The sequence below is a fragment of the Ooceraea biroi genome, chromosome 1 (assembly GCF_003672135.1).
Source record: "Ooceraea biroi isolate clonal line C1 chromosome 1, Obir_v5.4, whole genome shotgun sequence".
In the NCBI taxonomy this organism is placed as follows: Eukaryota; Metazoa; Arthropoda; class Insecta; order Hymenoptera; family Formicidae; genus Ooceraea; species Ooceraea biroi.
Genome location: NC_039506.1, coordinates 17,068,889 through 17,095,014, shown reverse-complemented (window position 1 = coordinate 17,095,014; position 26,126 = coordinate 17,068,889). Strand labels below are relative to the sequence as shown.

At 47.6% G+C, this 26,126-nt stretch overlaps 2 protein-coding genes across 2 annotated transcripts; one reads left to right on the top strand and one right to left on the bottom strand.

The window, feature by feature from the left end:
- Positions 1-760: 760 nt before the first annotated feature.
- On the bottom strand, positions 761-7,468 carry LOC105275008 (rootletin). Its single transcript, XM_011331587.2, has one exon. The coding sequence runs from the start codon at positions 7,466-7,468 to the stop codon at positions 3,704-3,706; it is 3,765 nt and encodes a 1,254-aa protein (XP_011329889.1). The 3' UTR covers positions 761-3,703.
- Positions 7,469-12,063: 4,595 nt separating this feature from the next.
- LOC105274949 (sporulation-specific protein 15) lies at positions 12,064-26,071 on the top strand. Its single transcript, XM_026968088.1, is given in 11 exon segments — positions 12,064-14,447; positions 14,528-16,577; positions 16,793-16,879; positions 17,249-17,508; positions 17,642-17,725; positions 18,158-18,525; positions 22,592-22,940; positions 23,724-24,246; positions 24,925-25,149; positions 25,288-25,539; positions 25,686-26,071. Coding segments are annotated over 11 exon segments (6,666 nt in total). The 5' UTR covers positions 12,064-12,149; the 3' UTR covers positions 25,856-26,071.
- The last annotated feature ends 55 nt before the right edge of the window (positions 26,072-26,126 follow it).

Below are 26,126 nucleotides of genomic sequence, written 5' to 3'. Positions count from 1 at the left end.
AAGACTTGCTATATATATACTGAGAGAAATAAAATGGGTTACTAATTAATTCAACGAATTAACATGTTATGCAATAAAAATTAATGAATATCTGAAATGAAATAAGATCTCTCATATTAGAAGAACTATAGATGAACACGAGTGCACAAAAATAGATAAAGCATACGTAAAATATTTCATCGATAGAATTCATATAATTTCCAAACATATCAAATTCACACAGTTATTTATTGTGTAATCAAAAATATTTATTGTACAATAAAAACAAATATAATCTGCGCTACAGCGATATATAATCCTCCACAGTGCTGACAAAAAGATAAAATCGCCTTTCCACACTTTACATAATAAATCTGCGCTATCATTATTATGTGTTACATCTACAATGCGTGTACGCAGTAAAATTTACGCATTTTTTTAGAATCGTCCGTTTTAATTCGGGAAATAAAAGAATCCGACAAATTTTGGATTATACTTTAGGATCTTCGGCATATTTGACAATCGGATCGATTAGTCCCATTACCAGCGGATAAACCACCCCTTCGTCATCTGCGTGCGCGACGCGCGATTACACGGTGTACGGTGCGTATGAGCGTATTGCGTAACAATAATGTTCGGATATTTAATTTGCGAGAATGCGGAATCGCCCGGGCAAAAATTCCAACCGATATTTATCTCGCGCGTGCTCGCAAAACAAAGGGGGTGGCCGCTACATAACATCTGTACGACGCTTCAACGTTGTGTGTGTTTTTTCTTTTTTTTGCTTTTTTTGTTTTTTTTTCATGCGCGTGACGTTTGCCGTTACGCGCGCGATCAGTTGATTTATCACGCGAAAGATATTACAAAATGTACGTTCGAACGCGTTTCGGTATCGGGCTCGTCGCTTTCACGTCCATGCGTGTGCGTATTGCAGTAAAAAATTACGTGCACCGCATAACTGAGCATAAAGCTATCACGCGGCATGATTACACACGCGCGGCGTTATTGCAATGCTCTTTCTTCTTTCCCGCCGATAAAACTGACCCCGGAGTATCGATCAGTCTACTCTAAACGAGATAATATTCAACGCTGTCCTATTGCCGTCGGATCCGATCGCTTTATTTGCGATCCGCTAATTCGACGTGATCGACGTGCACGTGCGCTATAAACGTCACACAATAAATAATTGACTTTACCACTTGCAAAAGCTCGTATAATAATTTGTAAAAACGATCGATTATTAGCGACAATTGGGCGATTATTTCTCCTACTTGGCAAAGTGATCCTTACATTGACATTTCGATATTTGAATCTCTGATAATGTCTCGCAACGACAATGAAGAAAAAAATAACACTGAAAAAAAGGAAAAACAGATAATGAACCGGTCAGAAATCAGGTCACAATATAACGCGTCAGCGTTTCATTACGTTCAATCTTACAATTAAAGCAGAAAGCTGATTTGATTGTTGTAATAATCACATTGTTCGACCGAAAAAGATATCAATTTAAGAACTTTTATTTAATATCGGATGGACCCGTTTTCGATTTCTATTTCCTCGTGGTTTCAACTTCGGTTTTGTCTTCTTCTAAGAGCCAATTTATCAGTTTTTTATTTAATATCAGAATATGTATTTAATATCGGATGGATCCATTTTTCATTTCGATTATTTTTATTATTCATGTTTTTGACTTTGACTTTGTCTTCGTATAAGAGCCAAGTTATCAGTTTAAGAATTTTTATTTAATATCGGATGGATCCATTTTTCATTTCGATTATTTTTATTCTTCATGTTTTTGACTTCGGCTTTGTCTTCGTATAAGAGCCAATTTATCAGTTTAAGAATTTTTATTTAATATCGGATGGATCCATTTTTTATTTCGATTATTTTTATTCTTCATGTTTTTGACTTCGGCTTTGTCTTCTTATAAGAGCCAATTTATCAGTTTCAGAATTTTTATTTAATATCGGATGGACCTGGATTTTCAATTTCGATTCTTCATGTTTTTGCTTCGTACAAGAGCCAGTTTATTATCACTGAATGAATGTGATTGTCGTCAACTGACGCCTGATGTTGAAACAGTCTGAATATACTCATTTTATGTGTCATTGCCGGTCCGTATCATATAGTGTGAGTTAATCTTTTATCAGTTCAGCTTTTTCGCAAATATAAGTAGACTTAATTCGTCACATACGTCAGATGCTGTCTGATAATGATCACGATGTACATGATAATGATAATGCCGCGAAGCAGGCATCTTAGTAGATAGCGAGAGAACTAGGTAAAGATTCAGTGACTGATATGAAAGCTGCAAAGTATACGAACAGGATGCGGTCATCGCGATTAAAATTTTGTCGAGTCGAATCGACATAATCCAACGAAAATTTGTCGAGCGAACTTCGAAACGCCAAGATTTATTTATGTCTCTCGCATTGTTCAACGAGTGTGCGGCGCGTGGAATTTTTATTGGACACGACGGGAAGAATCTGACGAAGGAATCCGGCGAGCAATGGCATTTTATGAGCGAGGCGGGCTTCCGGTAACCACAGTACATACTGTAGGGATGTTTCAAAGGACGTCGCGGAATATGCAACTCGCGGATTTATGAAATTTCGGCATCTGCGTCTGTAAGTTTAACGACAATTGCGCGCAACGCGCGCGATATAGGTATAGTGGCTCTCGCGCGTAAAATACAGCCGCTCGCGCCGAGCGGACTTGTTAAAAAGACTAACTGGGATGAAATGCCAGCGGATGAAATTCGCGAATAAAAACTGCGACAAAATACTTTCTTCGGGAAGAATTCATTACATCAGTTATTACATCAACCAGAGAAAAAAATACAAAAAAAGAGGAAATAAAGCAGCAGCAGGAAGAAGGCGTCGTCCCATCCCTGAAGAGTCTAATTGGAATCCGGTTGCGGGGTTTCCAGTTTCCGTGGATTCGAAAGATCCATCGAAAGACACGTTCGAGTCCGAAGATCGTGATGGTCGCAGTCCGAAGATCGAAGACCGCCGTGATAGTCGCAGGGGATGGTCGCGGTGAGAGGGTATGTGGAGCACCATCCGCCCTCGCTTTGCAGTAGGCGCCTCCGTGTCTCCAGCGGCATGATAGATGAGCGTCAACTATGCCGCGGAACGAGCTACAGCTTTTTGTCGAAATAATCTCAGACGAGGATTTTCAACGTGGCTTGCCGCGTGTGCGATAATGGCCCGACATGCGCGCGCGATTAATGCATTATTATTACGTGCTCCAACGACAATCGCTTCGTCCTTCCTGCCATCACGCCGCTGTTATCATTGTCCTGTGGTTGGCTCCAACTACTCGTCTTCTCTGAAAAGCTAAAGATGAAGCAGCGAGCCGCGCAAGCTTCCGCAAGGTTTTGCCGGTCGCCCTTAAAACAATCCTCGCCGTCGTTGCTGCCGAGAGAGAGAGGAGAGATCATGAGTTGGCTTCATGAATTATCAAAGAAAATTTCCCGCTCGCGCGTGAGATCTTTAACGAGTGAACAAAGTAAATGAAGTGAGATTACGTATCATCAAAATGCAGTGAGACTACATTTACAGGTCATTCAATTAAACAGGCTTCTCATCATGTTCCTCCTCGAAAGCTCCTCGGAGCAAAGTTGACTTTGTTGCTTCAGGATGGCTGTTTATGTCTTCATCTAACATTCTCGATGCCGCAACTAGCTTCTTGTACCTTCTCCTCGCGTTCTCCAGACTATTTATCAAGTCCACGTTGTTCTTGTTGAGTCCATCGCGCTCGGCTCGCAGCTCGCGCGACCCTTCCTGAAGTTGAAGTTTGAAGTCGCGCTCGAGGTGGTGAGCTCGTGCTTTAAAGACGCCCTCGCGGGTTCTCGTGCTTCTAATGCCTTATCATATCTCTCCAATCGTGACCCCAAAACCATCCTCTCACTTTTCACGGTCATCAGTTCGAGTCTCAGTGACTGCATCTCGTTTTTTACTTCGTATGCCATCGTTCTCAGTTTCTCGGCCTCCATCGCGCTGGAGTTCAGGCTGCTACGAAGAATATTCAGTTCGAGCTTCAACGCAGTGTTCTCGACTTCAAGGCGATCGACAACGGCCACTGCAGACCAGCTTTTCTCGTCTCCGATGATCGCCGGATTCTTAGGACGATCGAGATGATCGCTCTTGTAGAAGATGTGTACTGCTACGTGACCGTCCAGAACATTGACAACTTCCTCGAACGGTCTAGGTTCTTCTATACCCGCGAGTGGACTGTTCTCGTCCTTTCTACGCACAGGCGCAGTCCTGGTGAGTTGGCGATCTTTCGGCTTTGAATCAGCCACGTCCAATTGCAAAATCTTATCCCCAATCGTCAGACTTTTTAGCTTGGTGCTCTTCGGCTTATCTTTGATCCTCGTTTTGATATCGTGGACCGCGCGCGTATCGGATTCTGCTTTGAATTCCACGTCGCCCAGCTCGTCCTTTATGGCCGCACACAGGGCATCCGAGTAATCTCGTTTGTGCTTAACGTCGTTACGAGCGGCCGCGGATCCCGGCTCGCGTGCCTTCGCAAGTGGATATCGCGGATTATCGATCTTCTTTAAGTGACTCTTACGATCGGTATTTTCGTGGTACAACGTGGCAGCAGCGAACCGCAGCGCTTCGTACTTCATCCGCTGGATTCTCAGTTGATTACCGAGTACTCTGCACTCGCTACCGATTTCATTAGCCAGCCCCCGCGCCTCGTCCCTCTCTCTCCTCAGCGTGCCGTAGTCCCGCTCCCTCTTGTCGCAGGTGACCTGCAGGAGGGCGTTCTTCGCCCTCATCCTCTCATTTTCGAGCCTTGATTTATTCAATTCGATGGAAAAATATTCATTCTCCGCTTCCGCCTTATTCAAGCGCCCTCGTAAGGCTTGAACGCTCACGCCGTTCAGCTCGTTAATACGTGTCGCCAGCTCGTTCTTTTCTGTCAACAGCACTCGCACGCGCTCCTCGGCCTCGCCTTTCCGCAGGGATTCCGCCTCCAGATCGCCGGAGATCCTCGCGTTCTCCGCTCGCACACGTGTCACTTCGGCGGCCATGTTCTCCAGTTCCACTCGCACCCTTTTCAGCTGGAACTCCAAGTTCTTCGCAGCGTCCTCGCGCTCGTTTATCCTTTCCTGCAGGCCACTATGCTCCGACTTGAACTCGTCAACTCGTTGCTGCAACTCTTTGTCGACGTCGACGACCGCGCGAGCCAGCAGCTCCTTTTCAGTTTTCAGCTCCGACAATTTCGCAGCAAGTTGTTCGTTCTCGTTCCCCAGCTGTTTGACCTGACTCGCTAGTGCTTTGTTCTCCGCCGTGGCTCTCTCGGATTCTCTTGTCGCTGCCTCGCAGACGCTCGTTCGGACGTTCAATCGATGCGTCAACGACTGCTCGTTAGACTTGAGATCGGAGATCTCACCCTCCAGCCTCATCCTGTCACCGACGGCTTTATCCAGCGCGCGCCTCAAATGGTCAATTTGCTCGTTCGCCTCGCCCAAGCTTATTTTAGTCTCATTCGACTCGGCTTTCAAGCGCTCTACTAACTCATCTCGCGGATCCCGCGCACGCTCCCACGTACCCTCGCCATTGTCTCGCCCGTTCACCCCCGAGCTTTTCATCTTGTCCGGTCGCTCCTCTCCCGCCCAGTCGGATGCCGCGATTATACTTTTCAGTTTTGCATTCTCATCGGAAGCGATCTCGAGTTTCGTCTTTAGCACCGTCACCTCAGCGTCAAGCCTTCCCCGGAGCGTATCTCGCTCCGCGATAATGTCCTCGATCTCCTTGTCTGTCCTCTCCCGTAGGATATTACGCATCCCCTCCGTCTCGCGTAATAGCGCCTCTCTGTCATCGCGGAGGTCCCGCAATTCTTTCCTCACTGCATCAATTTCAGCCCTCATCAGTCGCATCGCGGTGGTGGAATGCTCGCGTTCGCGCGACAGCTCCGATATTTCTCTCTTCCCGTTGCTTACACCCTCGCGGAGACTCTCATTTTCCGCGCGCATGTCGGCGACAATCTTCTCGTGCCGCTCGCGATCCCTCTCCAAGCTCGATCTAACGCTCACGTGCTCGTCGCTGAGCACGCGTATACGCTCGTCTCTCGCCGCCAGTTCCAATTTCAGGCGCATTACCGAAGCTTCCAGCCGGTCGATTTTGCTCTGCAGACTCGCGCGGTCGTCGAGCACCTCCAGATCCCTCAGCTTGCGGCACAATCGCTCGATCGAGTCCGCCAGCTCCTCCGTCGCCCTTCTCCCGTTCGCGCTCGTCATCCCCGATGAGTCCTGCTTCAGCGCTGCGATCACGCCGATCGATCGCTTCACGATCGCTTCAAGTTCCGCGACCCTCGCCGCGTATCGCGTGCCGCTCACGCCACCGATCCTGCAGTACCTGTGCATCGGTTCCACCCTCAACCTTTCAGTCTCCGTGTCGATGTTTTGCAGGAAATCGTTCAGCAGTGAGACCTTCCTCCAACAGTTGCTGCTTTGCAAGTCTTCTCGCGATCGCTCGCGTAGCAGAGCGTTCGAACGTCTCAGCTCCACGGACAGCACCCTCAAGTTTACCCTCAGATCGACCACTTTTCTCATGTACCGCAGACAATCCGGATCGCCGGCGGCGATCAGCGCCTCGCGCTCGCTCTTCAGGCTGTTTTTCAGATCACTCATCAGATGTTCAACGAGCCTGACGACGTCCTGGACGTCGTTATGATTCGCATCCTCGTTGATGGCTTTCAACCGGTCCATCTCGCCGAGCAATCGTGCCGAGAGATTGCTCAGCTCGCCGATCCGCTTCCGGTATTCCGTGCCGCCGTCGCCGCAGCGCGTCCGCAGCATCGCTCGCAGTCGGTCCAGCTTGAGACGCAGACGCCTGTTCTTCGTCCTGAACCGACACAGGTCCTCGCTGACGAACACGAGCTCCTCCGACAGGCCAACCACTGTCTCGACGGTCCTGCCGATCGCGTTCGCTAGGACAACCTCGATCGACCGATCACCCCTCGCAAAGTCCAGCTTGTCCCTCAAGTGGTGCTCGAGCGTCATGCTCGTTTGATCCTCGGTCTCCCTCAGCCGCGTCCTCAGACTCAGGATCTCGTCGTTCAGCCGTTCCCTCTCGTGCGCGAATTCCTGCTTGATCCTGGCAAGCTGGTTCCCCATCTCGCGGACGGGCGCGGCGTCCCCCTCTGCCTTGCTGAGGGTACGTTTCAGACTCGTCACTTGGTTCTCCAGGTCGTCGTTCGTCCGCCTCAACTGGCTGATCTGAACCCTCTGATGCGCGATCAGAGGGTCTGCTCGCTGGTCGTCGAGATTGTCGTCCGCCTGCAGGGCCATCCTCATCCGCCAAATACTGCTCTTCAGCTTCACGCTGTCCTCTTGCCACTCCTTCATTCGCTGCATCGCGTCCTGTAGCTTGTGCAAGGTCGCAACAGCCATCTTGGCGACCCGCGTCTTCTCCTCGATGGCGACGTCGATCGCGATCACTGGGAGGCAGCCGTCATAGTACGCGTTTGTCATCGTCGAATTTCTTGAATTTTACCGCGGCCGATAATAATTTGATAATAAAATGTTATTTGGGATAATAAATTCTGCTACACATTAATATGAGATGATCAAATCCGTGCATGTTCGTGTAAATCTATTAGACATTTTGATGTGCCTGCTGAATTATTCGAAAATTTTATGCAGGTCACCGCACCGACCTTGTTACTAATTAATTTTTGTAAATATTCTGCCGTGGTTAATATCGTGATTGTGCTGCTGTTGAATATGACATCAATGTTGGCCAAATACTAGCGTTAATATTGACGAACATTTTTTTCCTTTTTTTCATCGAGATGTGCATAACAAGTCGCAGTAACAGCGTAACAGTTTACGAGGTCATCAAATCCTGTCGTGATGGTTAAACTCTTAAATTTGATAATTTCTAAAATGAAAATTCCTATAATTGTACTTGAAAATTTGCACGTCGGAATGTGTCGGGGAAACAAAAGATCGATTTTCTACGCGCACATGTTCAGTACGCTTTTCAGAATTCGCTCTTGTATCGTTAATATATCGTACGTATAACAATTTTTAGGCGATTTCCCTTTACTTCTTGCTTTCCTGTACATCTTGCAAGAGGAGCCTGCGCGCGCGTTGTTTCGTTACGTCAATTCGATTAAACGAAACGCTGATTTTGCACGAGTAATGCGGCGGGCGCCGAGCAAAAAGGGGCGCGCAAAGTTTCGCGGAGTTCGCGAGCCCCGTTATCCGCCGTGTTTTCCTCCTTCCTTTGCAATTACCGCGCAGATTTAATTGATGACGGGCCCTCTCGATAAGTTCTCGAACGGAACCGAACCGTGGCCCGAGTGCTCTCGAGAACCCCCCTTGAAACTTAAGAAGCGCTCAGTATCGCTGCCTGGCCTGGCCCCTCAATATCGGAACGCCTAATAAGACTGTTCTAACGAGAACTCGCCGAGCATATTGCGCGCAGTTCAATTATAGCGCCCGCTTAATTATGTGAGTCGTACGTAACCGGCACTTCCGGTTTTCCCTCGGTATGCCCTGGTGCGCCGACAACTTCGCCACAGGAAACTTACTGGATAATGCATGCGTGTGCTAATGTCTCGGTACTCGCGAAAGCAGTCGTAAACCGTCGATGATTGTCTCGCCTGAGGTCTCGTATAACGTGTACATAGTTGCATTAAATGTAACCGGTATAATGTATTAAGTCGATGCACAAGTTCTTTTCGAGTTTGCAATACCTTTTTATTGAAATAACACAATCGATACATCATAAATCGATCAAAGTTCGTTTTCGATCTAATATATAAATTCTCTCGGACGACGTCATGGCGACACGTGGAAGAGAGAGTTTTTCGGATTTTATTATTAACGTGGCGTGTCATTTATTTCGTTAGAATTCCGGGACAGATTGTACAGAATTTAATCGAAGAGCACGATAATTAAGTCGCGTATTGATCCCCCTGTATCAAGTCCGAGAACACCCACAATCGATTTCGGAAACGCGGCTGACGTCTCGCGTGTAAATTTCCGCTCATAAATTCCTCGTGCCTCTCGATGAACTCTCCCCTCAATGAAGCAATTCCGCGATATACGCAAGAGCAGCGCGCCTCGTCGTCGTGAACCACGTCGCGAATTGACGCGAGTGACACCCTCGTTTCCAGAAACCCTCGTTCCCTCGATTCCGTGCCGGATATCGAGAAAAGCCTAATAAAAATATCGGTAAACCGCGTGTCGAGTAACCTGCCAATTTCTCACTGTGTCTCACGATTCGTCGGAAACTGCCACCGCGAGTATAGATTCGCCTCGAGCGAATCTGGAATAGAGCGAGACTGAAGACTGGGTCAGAATAGAGAATTTGACGCTATTCTGTGACCTGAAAACTATATTAGGTGAGGATGGAGAATCTGACGCGACCCTAAAGACTGTATTGGGTCAGAATAAAGAATCTGACGCTATTCTGAAGACTTTATTGGATCAAAGTAAGAAAAACTGATGCTACCTTGAAGATTAAAGAATTTAACGTGACGTGAATTTAAAGACGGTACTGTCAAAATAGAAAATCTGACGTGACCCTGAAGACTAGGTCAGAGAATCCTGAATATACCGTACTGTTAGAATATGTAGATTGACACCGAGTGACTCTGGCGCGATCCTGCAACCTGCACTGGGTCAGACTAGAGAATCTAGCGCGATCCTGACAACTGTACCAGGTCATGGACGATCGATACACAGCGGCGTTTTGCCGGTGCGGCTGCCATACACCGCGTCCTCCGGAACGGCCGATCGAACCGCCACACGAGCCCTGCTGTTGCTGCGAGTATAATCCCTTCCGCGACAGCACGAAGGAGTCAGAGATGTACGACTTGCCGTTCGCGCTACGCAAATTGACGGTGATGAAGTGCCAAATGCGGAAATGGCGGATGGAGCGGCTGCAGCTCGAGAGCGAAAACAGGTCCCTCAAGCAGGCCCTAAGCTCGCTCGGTACTCAACGCGTTCCTTTCCCTTCAAAAGCGAGACCTTTCTCTTTCCCCTCCTTACGCTATTTTTCTTTTCTACGCTATTCGAGTCACGCGAAGAGTAAGCTCGGCGTGGCCCTTTCGTCGTGCTCCACTTGTGAAACGATTCTACGCGAAAAATTTCTAGCAGAAACCGTTCCGAATCGATCGCCGCCTGGATATTTCGATTGCGCAATTGAATGAACATATCGCGAAAATATTTTATTCATTAAAGCGGAGTTGATAGAATCCATCATTATTATGTGCGAATTCCGCTCTTTTTAAAAATTAATTTTGCGTAATTGCGTCAATTCAACGCTCACAACGCGCTGAAAAATCTGCGTTTCTGGGTCATGTTGGAGAGGAGGAGAGATCGCGAGGTGGCTAATTATTTCTTTATTATTATTCGTTGAATTATTATTCGGAAATATTATTAAACGGTCAAACTATTTTCATCCAGGTGTGAAACCCGACGACGACGTATTGGGCCCCGATCCCCTGCTCGTGCACTACCGCGAGGAGAACGAAAGGCTGCGGAACGCAAACGAGGAATTGGAGGAAAAAGTTCGCGACCTCGAGGAGAGCCTCGCCGAGCGAGATCGCGGCGACGATCCGTGCGGGAACGTTAAATACGCGAGGGAGAAAATAGCCGCGCTGAGGGATCGATTCGCCGCCGACAGGAAGCAGTACGTAATGCCGAATGAATGCTCCCCCTCGGCCGCATGTCGTTTCCATCATCGGAGGGATGCGCTCGCGAAAGGGCGAGCGGAAACAACGCGTAAATCCACCGCGGGAGATTAACGCGGAATTAATCGCCGGCAAATTATCGCGCAATCGTTGGAGGCTTTCTGTCTTGCGGGGTTGTATCGCTTCAAAAGGAGATTAATCACGGTTCGCTCACTCGCTCGCTCGCTCGCTCGCGATACTTCCTCGAGGGCCATCTATCTTTATTAAACGCCGGGTACGTCAATATAATTACGTGCAAACTGTTGGTATCGCGACAGAATGCGAGACACGATATCGCACCTGAAGCTGAGACTGGCGGAAGCCGAGGAGGATACTTCCTGCGCGGCGTTAAACCGTTTGAGGGTAAAGCTGCGCGAGTTAATGAAAGATGGTCAGAAGGCCGTTCAACAGGTATCCCTGATCGCCGAGTGATCAATACGAACGCCGGTGAATCTCGCTCTCAAAGAGGTTCATCGTCATCCTAGGAATAAGGAAATGTTCCGACGTTTTCAAGCTGAGCTAACGTTAACGTTCCCCTCGTTCCATAAAGGAGGTGGCCGTACAGGTCACGGAAGTCCTCGTCGTTCCTCTCGCTGCGGCCGTGGAGGAGATTGACACGTCGGTGCTGCTGAGTCGCCTGCAGAACTGCGAGGTGCTCGTGGAGGAATTGAAAACGCAGCTGGACGAGAAAACGGCGCACTTGCAGGCTCTACAAACTGAACTCGAGGAACGGAGAAAGGTTCCCGCTGCGGTGGAACCTGAGGAACCTGAGGTGCCTGGCGAACCTGAAGAATCTGCCGAGGAACTCGAGAGATTTGAGGAACTCGAGAAACTTAAGGAACTCGAGGAACCTGAAGAACCTGTCGAAGTCGTGGAGGAACCTGGGAGACCCGAGAAGCCCGAGGAACTCGGGGAACCTGAAGAACTCGACGACAAGGTACCTTCTCTTCGTTCCTCTCCCCTCGCTTGCTTGTAGCGGTGCTTGCGGCCGATTGCGGGTGCGTTTCGCGATACGGAGGTCATGAATGTTTTATGGCGACACTTTTGGACTTTCCGTCCCTCATCGGGATGAGACGGGTGTCGGAGAGGGATGTTTACGCCACGTCCAACTTGTAGCAGTGCGGTATTCATGACGATTGGGCGTTTGTTTGCAGATTACGGAACTCCTTGGCAGCCTGCGGCAGTCCGAGCTGGCGGTGCTGGGCGTGACTAAGTTGCAGAGGGAGATTGAAGATACGAGGTCCCAACTGTATAATCTCCAGGCGGAGAGAAAGGAACTTCTCGATGAGCTGAGGCAGATACGGGGCGTAGTGTCCGAGAGGAACGACCAGATCGTCGCGCTCCTGGAGGAGAAGGAAAGGACCGAGAGCGATTATTCCGCGAGATCGGCAGCGGTGCAGGCCAAGATCGACGCGTTCCTCGCGCAGGAGATCATTTTCCGGGATGAAGCGGAGCGGCTGAAGAGCAGCATGAGGAAATTGGAACAACTCGCCGAGTGCGAGGATCGAGTGATTGAGCTTCAGCAGCTGCGCGCCGACGGCGACGAATTGTCGAGCAGGTTGAAGCAGATGCAGGAGGACACGGTGTTGCTGATGGCCGAGCTCGCGAATGCGAAAGACGACCTGAAGACTCGGCAAGCGGAAATGGATATTCTGCGAGGCGAGAAAGCGAGGTGTCTGGACGAGTTGGACGTGGCGAGCGAGAAGCTCGAGAAACTCGCTGGCGAGTTACGCAACGAACGGAACACCAGGACGAGCATGCAAAAGGCTCTCGAGGATTGCCAGGCGGAAGTGGATAAGTTGCGGAGCGACAATGCGAGTCTTCTGAGCGCGATAGACAAGACGCAACTCGAGAACGACGAATTAAAGGACGCAGTCGACGAACTGCGGTCGGACTTGAAGACCTCAGAAGAAAAGAGCAAAGGGCTGGCGTCGAAGAATGATCGCATCGTCGCGGAGTACGCTGACTTATCCGGCGAACTTGAAAAAGTACGTGTCGACAATCTGAGATTGATTAAAAGGCTTGCCGAGCTTGACGAACTGAGCGTGGATGCTGATCGCAGTGCGAAGGAGAACGAAGCCCTGCGACGCGAGATAAATAAACTGAGCGACGAGGGCGAAACTTTGCGGAAGCGCATTGACGCGATCGAGTCCGAGCGCGACAAATTAAATACGAGGAACGCGTCGCTGGAAGCAGAAGCCCGGGAAACACGGGCGGAACTCGGGCGAGCGAAACAGCAAAGTGACGAGTTGAGAAGCGAGGTCGATAAGCTGAACGTTGACCTGCGTCTCCTGGCGGAAAAGTCTCAAGTGGCGCGGGAAGAGCTGGAGGGCACGAAAGTCGATTTGCATAGTCTCGGGGCTGAGAATGAATTCCTGAAGAAGGCATTGGAAAATGCTAAATTGGACGTTAACGAACTCGCGGAGGGAAATGTTGCCTTAAAAAACAATCTTGATAACACGATCAAGGAGCTGAGATCCGTGACAGTCGAACGCGACGACGTCAGAGCGCAGGTGGACCGGTTGTCATCGAAGAACGAACGCTTGCGAGACGAATCAGGGAGGTTTCGAGCGGAGGCGGATCAGTTAAAATCTGAGGGGGTGGCGTTGAAGGACGGCCTCGACAGACTGATGCAGGAGATTGACAAACTAAAGACCGAGAGCCGTGAGCTGCAGGACGAAAGTGCCGTTGTTAAAGCCGAGAGAGACAGCCTGAGATCTGAGAGCGGTTCTCTGAAAGACGACTTGTCTAGGACGAGGGAGGCATTAGACGACACGAGGCGGCAATTGGAAAAGTTCAAAATCGAGAATGGAGTTCTCCAGGAAGACCTGGCGGGGGCTAATGTAAATAATAATAAGTTACTCGCGGAACTGAACGTCTCGCAGAGCGAGATGGCAAAGTTGAGGTCGGAGAACAGGGAATTGCTGCGACAGGCAGATCATAGGAAAAAAGAGATAACGAGATTATCGTCCGAAATGGAAAGTCTGCGGAGAGAGATGGACGACACGAGCGGCGAATTGACGAGAGCGAGCAGCGAAGTTACCGAGCTGCGGCGGGAGATTGTTGGCTTAAACAATGAGCTGAAAGAGACGAGAGTCGCGAATGAACAGCTAACGGCGGACGTTCGTCGCACGGAAGCGGAGAGCAAAGCCGCTAGGGCGGAGGCGGATGACTGCAGGGACGAGAATGACGCGCTGAGAGCGGAGGTAAGCGAATTGAGGGAACAGATGAACTTATCGGCGGCCCAAGTAAACAAATTAAGAGAGCAGCTCGACGAGGCCGAGAATCAGATTAAGTCTCTCGAGCCTCAGATCGCTAGTTTACGGACTCATAGGGACAAGGCACGGAACGAGATTAACGCGTTGCAAAACGAGATCAGCCAACTGAAACTAGATCTAAGCGCGGAGACTGCCGGCAAACGAGACATTCAGGAGGAATTAACGGCGCTGAAGAGCAAGATGAAAAACTTCATCCCGATGATCGATGAGCTGATGGCGCAGAAACGCACCCTGGAAGAGGAGAGGGACACCCTGAGGAGGGATCTGTCGAGCCTGAATGAAGAAACGTCGAATCTGAGGGTTGCAAACACCGAGATCACGAGGGAGGTTCAGAGTTTAAGGCCGCTCGTGTCGGACCTGCGGTCGCAAGTGTCCAAATTGGAGGGCAACATCGAGTACTGGAGGTCGGAAAATCGCAAGCTGGAGATGAACGCGGCCGAGCTGTCCGCGGAGCATGAAAAGACGAAGAAAGACCTGGACGACTGCAAGGTAGAGATAACAGTTAATCCGTCTAATTTTTTCACGCTTGACACGCTTGACAAGATAATTACTTATCTTGAAATTCGCAGGTTGAGCGACAGGCGTTAAAGAACGAGACAACTAATTTCCAAGACGAGAAGTTGCAGCTCGAGGGAGAGATCGTGGAGCTGAAAAGCCAGTTGGAGAAACTAAATCTGACTTGGCGCGCGGAAAAATCCGACAAGGAGAAGGCCGCGGGGGATCTGGCGAAGGTCAGCGACGAGGTCGTCGCCCTGAGAGAGGAACTCGATGCGCTGAGGGTCGAACTGACTAAATTGAGAGCGGCGAGCGATAAGGTGAGGGGCGAGAGGGAGGATCTATCGCGTCAGGTATTAGCAGCGAAGGCAGAGCTGGAGAACACGAGGAACGAGGCTACCGCTTTGAGAGCGGACAATGACGCTCTGAAATCTAAGGCAAATACGCTGGCAACCGCGAACGACAGTCTGCGAAACGAGTCGGATAAATTAACAGCCAGTCTTGACAATTTGAGATTGGAGAACGTAACATTAAAGGAGAGACACGATCGACTCGCGGAGGACTTTGACAGACTGAAGGGCGAGGGCGACGGGCAAAGGGTCGAGATCAAGAGTCTCAAGTCTGATCTGTCGGCCGTACAGGCGGAATCGGCAAAAATTAGGTCGGAGTTATCCGCCTGCCAGTCAGAGAACGGTAGATTGCGAGCGGATCTGGAAAAGCTGCGAGAGGACTCGGGCGTACTGAAACTGGCGAATGACAGATTAAACAATGAGGTGGAGGGGCTGAGGGCGGCATCGATCGATGCCGAGAACAGGATGAACAGGTTGCGCGATCAGACGGCCGCGTTGCAAGACGAGAAAGCGGCGCTTTTGAGCGAGTTACACGGCTTACGGGCGGAAGTGAGCGAGTTAGGTAAAGAAGTTGCGGATAAAGCCGCGAGGGAGGCGATCTCTCCGAGCGGCGAATTAGCGTCGCTAAAAGCGGAGCTGGATCGAGTGCGCGGGGAGCGGGCGGGTCTCGAGAAGAAGCTGAGCGACGTGAATAAGCAATACGCCGCACTGGAGGCCGAAAATACCGCGTTGAGGATCGAAGATAGCAGAGTGACGAAGGAGCTGGAGTCCTGCGAGCTCGATTTAAGCTCGGCGAGGCGCGATCTCGATCAGCTCAGGAATCTGAACGAAGAGGTCGATCGATTGAGAAAGGCACACGGTGCCGCCGTACGAAAAGTTCAATTTCTCGAAGGGCAGCTTGCCGATTTGCCAGATAAAAGAGAAAAGAAACCGGAAAAAGAGGTGGTTGCTGATGACGTTGCGCGAGTGCAGCTTGATGAATTAACGAGCAAGCTGGATGCCGAGAAGCCAACCGAAGAAGCCATCCTAAGAGAAGCGGATGCTTTGAGGGAGGCTTTGGCTCGCTCGCAAGATGATCTGAATAGATGTCGCGCGGACAAGGAACGATTAACGATAGAGTTGACCGCCGCGGAAAATCGAGCGTCCGCGTTGCGGACGGAGTTGGAAAAGGTCAAAGCCGAGAATAACATCCGGGAGAGCGAGATGGCCCAACTAAAATCGGCGCACGACCAATTGCGAGCTGAATGCGACAAATTAAAGGATGAGAATAAGGACGTGAGGAACGAGCTGGCAAGCGCGCGGATCGAAGCGGACGAGCTGAGGGACAGGCTGACGAGATTAAGAGCGGCGCGCGACAAAGAGCCGCGTGATCCGGATCTCGAAGGGCTCACGCTGAAGAACGACGAGCTGCGGGACGAGCTGCGAAGGGCGCGGAGCGAGAGAGACAGGGCGCGGGAGGACGCGACGCGCGCGGAAGCGGAGAATGATAAATTAAAAATTACCGGCGACGCTCTTAGCGCGGAACTCGATCGATTGAGGGCTCAGCGAGACAAAATAGCGGATTACCTCGAGCAAATCGACGCGGGGCGGGAAGGTAACGGCGCGGAGGATCGGATCCGAGGACTGTTCGACGAGAATCACGCTCTGAGAATCGAAAACGCCAACTTGAAAGCCGAATTGGATCACTGCCAGGCGGAGCGGACGCGTTTAAACAAACAGTTGGACGATTTGCAGAGCGAGAATATCAGATTGCTGAGGTCCCTCCCTTCTCCGGGTGCGTTTCGGATTTTTCTCTTCATTTTTAGTAGCGTGAGGTAATGTTGGCGCGTTCACGTGCGAGAACCTCATTCTCTGTTGTTGTAATGATTTTGCGTAATTTCGCCTCTCGCCCCTCGCGATTTTTTTGAATTCTTTCCGAGTGGATTCTTTGAATCCAACCCGACTGCGCGCGGTTACGGTATTAAAGTAAAAATATCTTTGTAATTCCAGAAGCCGGCGCGGTTAAGCCAGATGAATGCAGCGACTTCGTTAAGGCGAATGAATTACTAAAGAAACAGATTGAAAAGCAATATGACGGTAAAGCTTGTGTGCGCAAAAACTTTCCGACTGCTTTGCCATACCATCGTGGAGTTTTCCATCGTGCTGCGGAATACACGAATATACTTATTCATGGCTCTTAATTAGTCAGATTAACGTCTTAATATGCAAACATTTCAATTATGCTTGATTAAAAATTGCTTTAATAAGAAACGAGCAAGTGAGATTTTGCAGATTATGTTGCATCTCATTATCCACATCAATGCAAGTTGCATTACTAAATTTCACAAGAATTCTTACTGAAGTGGCATAATAGAATCCAATCTCAAAGTATGAGATGAAATGAAACGCTGGGAATTTAATGATACAATTTTTGCAAGTTACTTTCGTCTGTTTTCGCAATAACAGCTGTGCAGCGGGTGCACAATTACATACGCTTCGTGGACGGCGAGATTTCCGTGAGACCTACGATGGCGACGATGTTGGAGGACGACCTCGGTGACCTCGAGGAATGGACGGTGCCATCCATCGTGGAGCTGCTGAGAGAATCGCGGAAGCTGTCCGAGAACCTGCACTCGGCCGAGATGGACGTGCAACGCATCGACAAGCTGGCAAAGCTTCTCGACGAGTGCAGGAGGGACAACGAGAATTACATGAAGCAATTGTCGGTGAGTTTAATGAGGGGGCCAGCGGTGGCCGGGTCCTAATGCGCTGGCCGGGCACTGTTTGCCGATTTATCAAGCGGATAATCTGAAATTTCCGACTCGCATATTAACGCTTGCGGGAACGAATCACTTGCAGGAGCTCGGCGTGCAAGTTACCAAGGTTGCAGGTGCGGATAATGGCGATGAGCTTGCAGCTTTTGACCCTGACTCGTGGCTGAAGGTACGTGCTACGTGCCGCCGACAAGATGAGAGTTCATCGCCAAAGGGCGCCGCGTCCCTTCGCGACTGCGTTAAGGCCGGTGGCCACATGCGGAACCAGAAGCAGTAAGCTCTCGAGCACTGGGCAAATCAACCGATCACGATCGGTTTTCGATCATGTAAAATTTTAAAGTTGAAACTAATTTTTGATCATGATTTTAAACTAGTTTCATGCTTGAAACCGAATCTTGCTCGCGAGTAATCGATTCGCTTACTTCTCGAGTGTCATCTCGAGTCTTATGGTTTTGAACGTGTCAGCAGTCAAGTCTCCTTCCTCGCCCCCCGGCGAGGGGGAGGTCAAGAGGACACGCGCGAGGGAAGAGCTAATTTTACAACAATCTTAACGAGAATCTCGTTTTGCACTTGTTGATGCAAAGCTGTTTGTCACTTCCAGTCGCTGACATTGACGCAACTCGCCGAGTTGCACGACAAGGTCTGCCTGCTGACTTCGAGCATGGTACAGCGAGATATTCCGGTCGCGGGTCGCGATCGATCAGCGATTAAACGAGGAGAACGCGACCCGCTGCAAGCGGATTACGACGCCTTAAACCGGCGGATCGCCGCGCTGCAGAGGCAAATAGCCGAGAAGCAGATTGAAGCGGGGCGGAAGCTACAAGAATTAAGACAAGCTCTGCGTCTGGAGCAGGCCAGCCTGATCCGGATCGCCGAGCGGATGAACCTCGAAAGAAGGCGCAACCTGGCGCTCCGTCTTACCATGGACGACTTATCATGAGGTTTTCCAATAAAAATCAATTAAAACCCGTCGATAAGTCCCGTTTGTTTGCCACCAACCAAGTCTTGCTCCTGCGCGAGGGCAAGAGGGCAAGAATATCCCTCGCAAGAACACCTATCGCGTCGTTCCACCTCCTCAGATTGGTACCAGTTTGCTAAAAGAGACAACGATTGTCGCGCAAGAGTTCGAGCTGGCGCGGAAGGGATTGATCCGAAATGATTCAGCGAGAATGATTCTATTTCGGAGGTGTTGTTGCATGTGCGCGATTACGGGAGCGACAACGTGAGGGGGATGGAAATAAAAGTGGTAGCGTTACTCAATCATCGTTCCCTTCATCATACCCCAGCCACCGCTTCCCCGCCACCCTCTGTACGTTCGATTCCGATCGATTCGCGCGATCCGAGAGAATGATTACAATAATCTTCTAGGCGTATAATCGCGATAACGCACGGGTATTCGACAACAACCAGTTTTGTTGCTAATCACGGCCGGACAATGGCGGCTAATGAGGGTCGCTTGTTTCGCGGTGCATGCTTGTGCACGCGCCGCGCTCGCCATACACGCGCGCTAACGTGATTTCCCGTTTCATTTCGGAGGTCGCGTTGTTCGATCGAGATTAATTCAATTGTACTGTACCGCATCCGTTCCCGCGACTTTACCCGGCTCGGCGCGGCGCGGAGCGGAGTGGAGCGAGTGCGCGCCGGCACAATAGGAAGGCGAATGCAGTCGACAAAGAGTAAACATATAATTGAAATGCGCGGGTAGATCAAACGGTAAATCAATTGTCGAAATCCGTTTAGCTTGCCGCCGTGTCCGCAGCCGTGGATTCGAAATAAACTTGTAAAATGCCGAATGGACACGAGAGAGAAAAAGAGGAAGAGGGAAAGGGAGACAGCGAGCGCGTTAAAAGCGCCATCGGACGCATCGATCATGGCAAAAGACGTCGCGCGGACTGCAGGCCATTTTCCTCTTTTCACGATTTTTTTCTCTTTTTTTCAGGACGCACACGTAGCGAAGCGCGCTCCGCGCTCGATTTGCCGCCCGCGCGTATCGCGTATCGCTCGATATCGCGCTAATTCGATCTCGAATTAGCCGGCTGCAATCTCGAGTTTACGCGTTTCACGGTGCCGCGTTTTACGGATACGGCTCGCGGGATTAATCGCGGCAGGATGCTGTATAATCTTCGCATCATGTAACAACGATCCGCGATTCTATAGAGCGATATTTTTATTTCAATCGTCGGCGCTCAAATAGAGGGAGAGAGAAAGAGAGGGCGGAAGGGAGACAGGGGGAGGAAGAGGGACGGATGTGATCGCGTGGAATTACACGCGGAATATATAAAGCCCGCGGGAGAAAAACCAGTTCAACCAGTGAACGCTGGAAAGGAAAAAAGCAAGAAAAATGACTGCACCGCGCGGGATACGTCGGGCGATACGACGGTACTTGCTAATCGTTACGCATGCACCGGGATTCAGTTACGCAGTAAGAGGATTTCCATTGATGCCCGGCGCGTTGCATCGCGGAATTTTTTCTTAACGCACCGGCGGTCTGATCAAAAGTGGCGGGATCGCTAACGCGGTGTACACGGCGGGCAAATACTTGGCGACACTTTCGTACATTTTTAACTGATCTTACAATTAGATCTGAGACGGAGCAAGTATGAATACTGCACGCAACGCTCGAGTCTTCGACCAGCGCTGATTCACCGAATTTTTGGAACGTTAATGTTTTCATTAATTCTTGAAATTTCTGATTACTTAGCTTTTTTTTCGCAAAGGAAAAAATTTCTTGCTTTCGGTTAGATTGTCGCGTCTACAGTTTGCGTTTCGTCTGTAATTGCCTGTTTTATAATTTCGCATCGCTGATACCTAGGATTCCAGAATTCAGTGAATTGTCTGTGGAAGATATAATTATTAATTATATAAATTGCACGTACTTCGATTGCGACGGCACTTTCCTCGTGATGGCTACAATAGCAATGCATAAATAAGAAAATTACTGCATGAAGAATCTCGCTGGAAACGCTTATTTAAGTTCAAGTTCAAGAAGCATTTTAACAGAGTTTTTTAGAATTTATGTATATTTATTCCTTTAGAAATATCTACATTTTTTATTTTGCAAATATGTCGAGTCAGATCGTCACTTAGTCACTAATTATGTTATGCAAACAGCCATGCATGTGTATCAATGCATTTTAAACGAATGAGTAAGACATTATACGACCAATATACTGGCAGAAACTAGAAAAATGCGTTTCGTGAACGCATTTCTCAAAACGGTGGACACCCAAATTTTAGCCGATTGCAACTGCATTCGTAAGGTGCACAAATCGTATAATTAGAATAAAAGACACTAAACCGAGAAAAAAAAACAAAACCGAGTAACATGAACGCCAATCTCGCGAACGACGTTATAAACTAAAGTTACACATAAAACTTAACTGAGAATAAAGGACCATTAAAAAAATTAAAATGGAGCATCGAAAAACGAGTGAATGTAATTATACAGAAATTGAAAAGAAATTTCTCCGTCTCGCTGGATGCAAAGTTAATTTTTTGATTTAAGAGCATTATCTTGTATCTTCATTAATGCTTGATTATTGTTGCATAGCTTTTACAAAATCACTCGCTATTGCCCAGATAAGAACAGCGCGATGGAAAGGCTAAATGGCCGTTATTTAGTAATGCTTATGCACACAATGTTGATAATGACAAGCTGCTTCATTTGCATGTGAGGCTACATAAACTGTATTCGCAAAATACATACAACACACGCTTCAACTTCCGCTCGCATGCTATATATAAAATTATTTATTTTATATATATATATACACACATATATGTATATAACATATATGTAATTAGTACACGTGTACCTGCGTTATCCAACGCCAAAGCTGTCAAAGAACTCATTTAAATTTGCTGACACCGCTCCGAAATACACTATCAATTATCGATTAATACTTCCACTCTCCTCTCTTTTTCTCTCTCTCTGCCGTACCGTGCGCTTAGGTGATTAAATAAACAGTACATTAAGATTAACGCGCGTCACGTTTAATGATTCCGCATGCGATGTAGTAATACCGTTCGTATTGCGTTTAGAGATTTAACTTTCCGCGCTGTTGTGCCGTTATCATTATTACATTACATCCCGCACAATTATCTAAACAATTTGTTGCACGCCACCATCTGCAATTCCGACAAACGTTTTAATGATCTCACAATTATTATGAGAAGAATCACAGCAAGGAGAACGGAGAAGAGAGAGGCGCGTTCGTCATTAGCGCAGCTGGCGAGAATTGTTTAATCGTTGAATTATGTTAATTCGAATTGGCGAACTCGATCAAAAGCGGAACAACAAATTTGCCGCAGCGACAATTGCAACGATTGGCTGAGATCGACGCAAGATCACGAGGTGAGTCGAAAAATTATTCTCATCAGAATTACAAGCAGTTTTCGATTCTGCTGCGACAAGTTGTGATGATACAGATGACTTGCACGTTTCGTGCTTATCACGTGCGGTGATTGTGTGCACACAGCCAGAAGAGTTTTATAGAATTATTATCGCGACGTCTGTGAAAACGATATTGCCTGTAATGCTCTTTCGTCCGGTATCTTATTTTGTTCGTGTAATTATAAGTGTTCTCGCTTAGCACTACTGCGCATCTGTTCTTCTCAGTTGTGTATGCTTTAATTTGCGCTTTCGTCACGGCCGCGTTCTCCTTTATCACCAGATAATGGGCGCAATTATATAAGGCACTGCAGGCATCTACAACGATGATTAAGCAAAACGTTGACCAATAAAAATATCTAAGCGCAGTACGGTATAAAAGTAGGATTCCTTCTGCACGCGGCGTATATGTGCACATCGCGAGCCACGTTCTTCTTCTTCTCTCTCGAGCCGCGATCGTGAAACGATCGTCTGTCGATGGCTTTAATCTCACCGCAAATTCCGTTATCGCCTGCAGTTGCGCATTCTGTTTAGTTACGGATCAAGACTAGGGATAAAAGTGTTATCGACGTGTGTCTGGACGTGTGCCTGCTGCTGCAGTTTACCTTGACAGAGATTTAGTCTCGCAATCGTCGAACGTAAAAGCGATCATCTGATCACGATGGCTGCGTTCGAGATTCTGTGCGCCTGTCTAGTGATCTTACTGTTGCTTTACTATTATGTCACCTACGAGTTTGATTACTGGACGTCGCGCAGAGTGAATGGACCGAAACCAGTGCCGTTCTTCGGCAACACCAAGAATTTCATATTAGGCAAGATGTGCATGGGCGACGTCTTCAAAAGTATCTATGACAAATACCCGAAGGAGCGGATGGTGGGTGCGTTCATCAGAGGGGAACCCGTGCTCGTCCTAAGGGATGCCGACGATATCAAGCAGGTGCTGATCAAGGATTTTACCACATTCCCCGAACGACACAGCGAAGTCTATGAGAAGGTATGTTTAATATGCACTTTGCGACGAATTATTCTAATTTTGTCTGGTGCAGGTAATTTGTATTGTTATGTAATATGTTATGTATAAAGATATGATAGGCAAAAAGATAGTTAAACATTGTAAAATTAGAATAAAAATTAGAGGATTAGAGGAATATTCATTGACAGTAATTCTTTAGTAGAGAGAGAGAGAGAGAGATTTGTGGAATATTTATTATAGTAATTTTTATATTATATTATATAATATAAAATATAAAATATAATAATATTAATTATACATTATATATAAAACATAATATATAATATAAAAGTATATTTATTAATTTATAATTACAAATTATATAATATTATAATACAAATTATATAAATTATAGAATATAAAATATAAGATATAATATTATATAATAATATTAATTTATCACATTAAAATTGATGTTTTTCTTAATTGAACGATAGTAGATAAAAGGATCAATTAATTTCATCTTTATCTTATCATTGGGCATAATTACATCATCTATCTTTATCTTTTTATTCCGAAATGCACGTGCCAATCGCGATAAATGTAACTTGGAAAATTGAGAGTACTGTGGACAGAGAGAGAGTTTCTCTCCTTTCCTCTCCCCCTTCCTCCCTCCCTCTCTCTCTCTCTCTCTTCCTCTTCATCTCCAGGATGAAGTTAGACCGGCGTATAAGTTTCCGGGCGGGCGTTGATCACAGGGAAACTTCAGGAGGAAAGTTTCTAACGTAATTCCCGCTTTCTGATACACTGATGCATAATTTATAGGCCGAGCCCATGTCCCTGCACCTCTTCAGGCTCGACGCTGTTAGATGGCGACCATTAAGAACGCAGCTCTCGCCCATCTTCACGTCCGGGAAGTTGAAGGACATGTTTCACTTGTTGCTCAACTGTTCCGAGCACTTCGAGAGGTACCTGGCCGAGATGGTGCCCATAGAGAGGATCGTCGAGTGCCGGAATCTCACGTCTAAGTTCACTATTGACGTGATCGGCACGTGCGCCTTCGGCATCGAAATGAACGCCCTGAACGAGGAGAACAACGAGTTCTGCAAGATGGGTCGCAAGATATTCCGCTCCGACCTCAAGACGCTCGTCAGGAACACGCTCAAGGATATACCATGGTTCTACAAGCGCATTGGGCACATCTTCGACGACCATGATATCACCGAGTTCATGACGAACATCACCCGCGACACCATAGAGTACAGAAAGAAGAACAACGTGCGCCGGCACGACTTCGTCGACACGCTGATAGAGCTCAAGGATCATCCCGAGAAGCTGGGCATTAACAGTAGGAGCGACTTTGTTTCTTTCGAGCAGCTTTATTTATCAAGTTTCAAGCGTGCTTCATTTTTTTTTATGAAGTACGCTCGAATTTATTGTCTTCGAGGATTCTCGAGTTGCATCTATGTATCTCGATTTGCATATCTCAGAGGAGGCAGGCAAGACGTTCGCACTTGCGACATCCGTACAGTGATAGTAGGCTGCCTGAAGAATAGATGGGGAATTTTTGATAGCCGAAGCTGGGCCTTTCACGGCAAAGTGATCTTCTTCGAAAGGGAAGATTCACTAGTGCTTCTGACATTGCCAGTCAAGATTCTCAGCATCGACCTATGTTAATACTGTCACTGTATTGTTTGACTAGCAAGCAAGCAAGGAGCAACATCGTTATTGCGTTCCATTTCTTAATTTGACAATGAGCCTCCGAGCGCGTCCAATTTGATTTTATCTTTATTGTCCGCGTCAGTTTTATGGTCCTTGTCCTTGACCGAGATGTAATTGGGTACAGAATGTTGTTAACGAGTCAGTTTGAGATGTACAATAATTTGTTAAAATTTATGAAACTTTTACTAAACAGTTATTATCACTATACAATTCATCGTATTCATAAATCATGTATATAACTTTAAAAGAAATTTTTTGTTTTAGGTTCACATATAACTAATGTTTATTGCAACATATTTTACAGACGTAAACGACACTTTTATCGCCGCTCAATCGTTCGTGTTCTTTGCGGCTGGCTTCGAGACGTCCTCCACAACGATAGCCTTCGCGATGTACGAACTAGCTCGGAATCACAAAGTCCAAGAGAAGCTTCGCGATGAAATGAAGCAAATCTTGAGCAGCTGCAGCAACGGAACAATATCATACGACGATATCAAGAAGTTTACTTACCTGGAACAAGTCTTCCGAGGTTCGTTTGTGGCGCTCGAGTATTGTATTCTGATCTTTGGAGCGTTTTCTTTTGTTCGGCAATTTTTTCACGAGATTTTCCTCCGATAAATTGGCCAAGAATCTTTCTATTGAGCGAGACGTTCGCGTTGCTTCTCAGAGACTCTCAGGAAGTATCCGCCGGTGATGTTTCTCTCGAGGAAGGCTGAGCGGGATTACACCTTCGAAAGTACTCAACTTACCATACGAAAGGGATTAAAAGTATTCATACCGGTGTACGCCATTCAACATGATCCCAGCATCTATCCGGACCCAGAGGTCTTCGATCCCGAAAGGTTCAACGACGATAATGCCGACTTGAAGAACTCCATGTACTATCTACCTTTCGGCAACGGCCCACGGAATTGTATTGGTAATCCCGAGCTTACTCTTATCGCAAAACGCTTGCCCCAATTTGTGTCCGCTTATTATAATATTATCTCTTTATTACGTTTACACAGTTCTCTTTCATCGAGATAAATCTTGATCTCGAGTATGAAAAGTGTCGTTTTTTCTTAGGTGCAAGATTCGCCGTGTATCAAGTGAAGATCGGCTTGATAAAAGTGCTGATGAACTACAAGATCGACGTTTGCGAGAAGACTGAGATTCCCCTTACTAATGAACCAATGAGCGCTATAATGTTGCAACCTCGTCACGGCGTATACGTGAAACTGACCAGGCTCACCTAACTTGGGAAGAAGGACTCGAATTTTATGAGCTTTATGCGTAGTAATATTAATGATACTGATTTATAATGTGTTTAATGGTATATTTATAACAATGTATTTTTCGTGACATCATCTGTAGATATATTTTTTATACGAGAGTTATCTTTCAAGTGTAACCTCGACGACACATACATGTTAATATATACTTGTTAAATAAATAAAGTGGTTTTCTTACGATGCAAAAATTACAATAACAATGCATGTAAAAACTGGCAAATATCGCGATAAGGGC

Coding starts and splice junctions, on each gene's coding strand:
- LOC105275008 (XM_011331587.2), bottom strand. CDS start 7,468: ATGACAAACGCGTACTATGACGGCTGCCTCCCAGTGATCGCGATCGAC.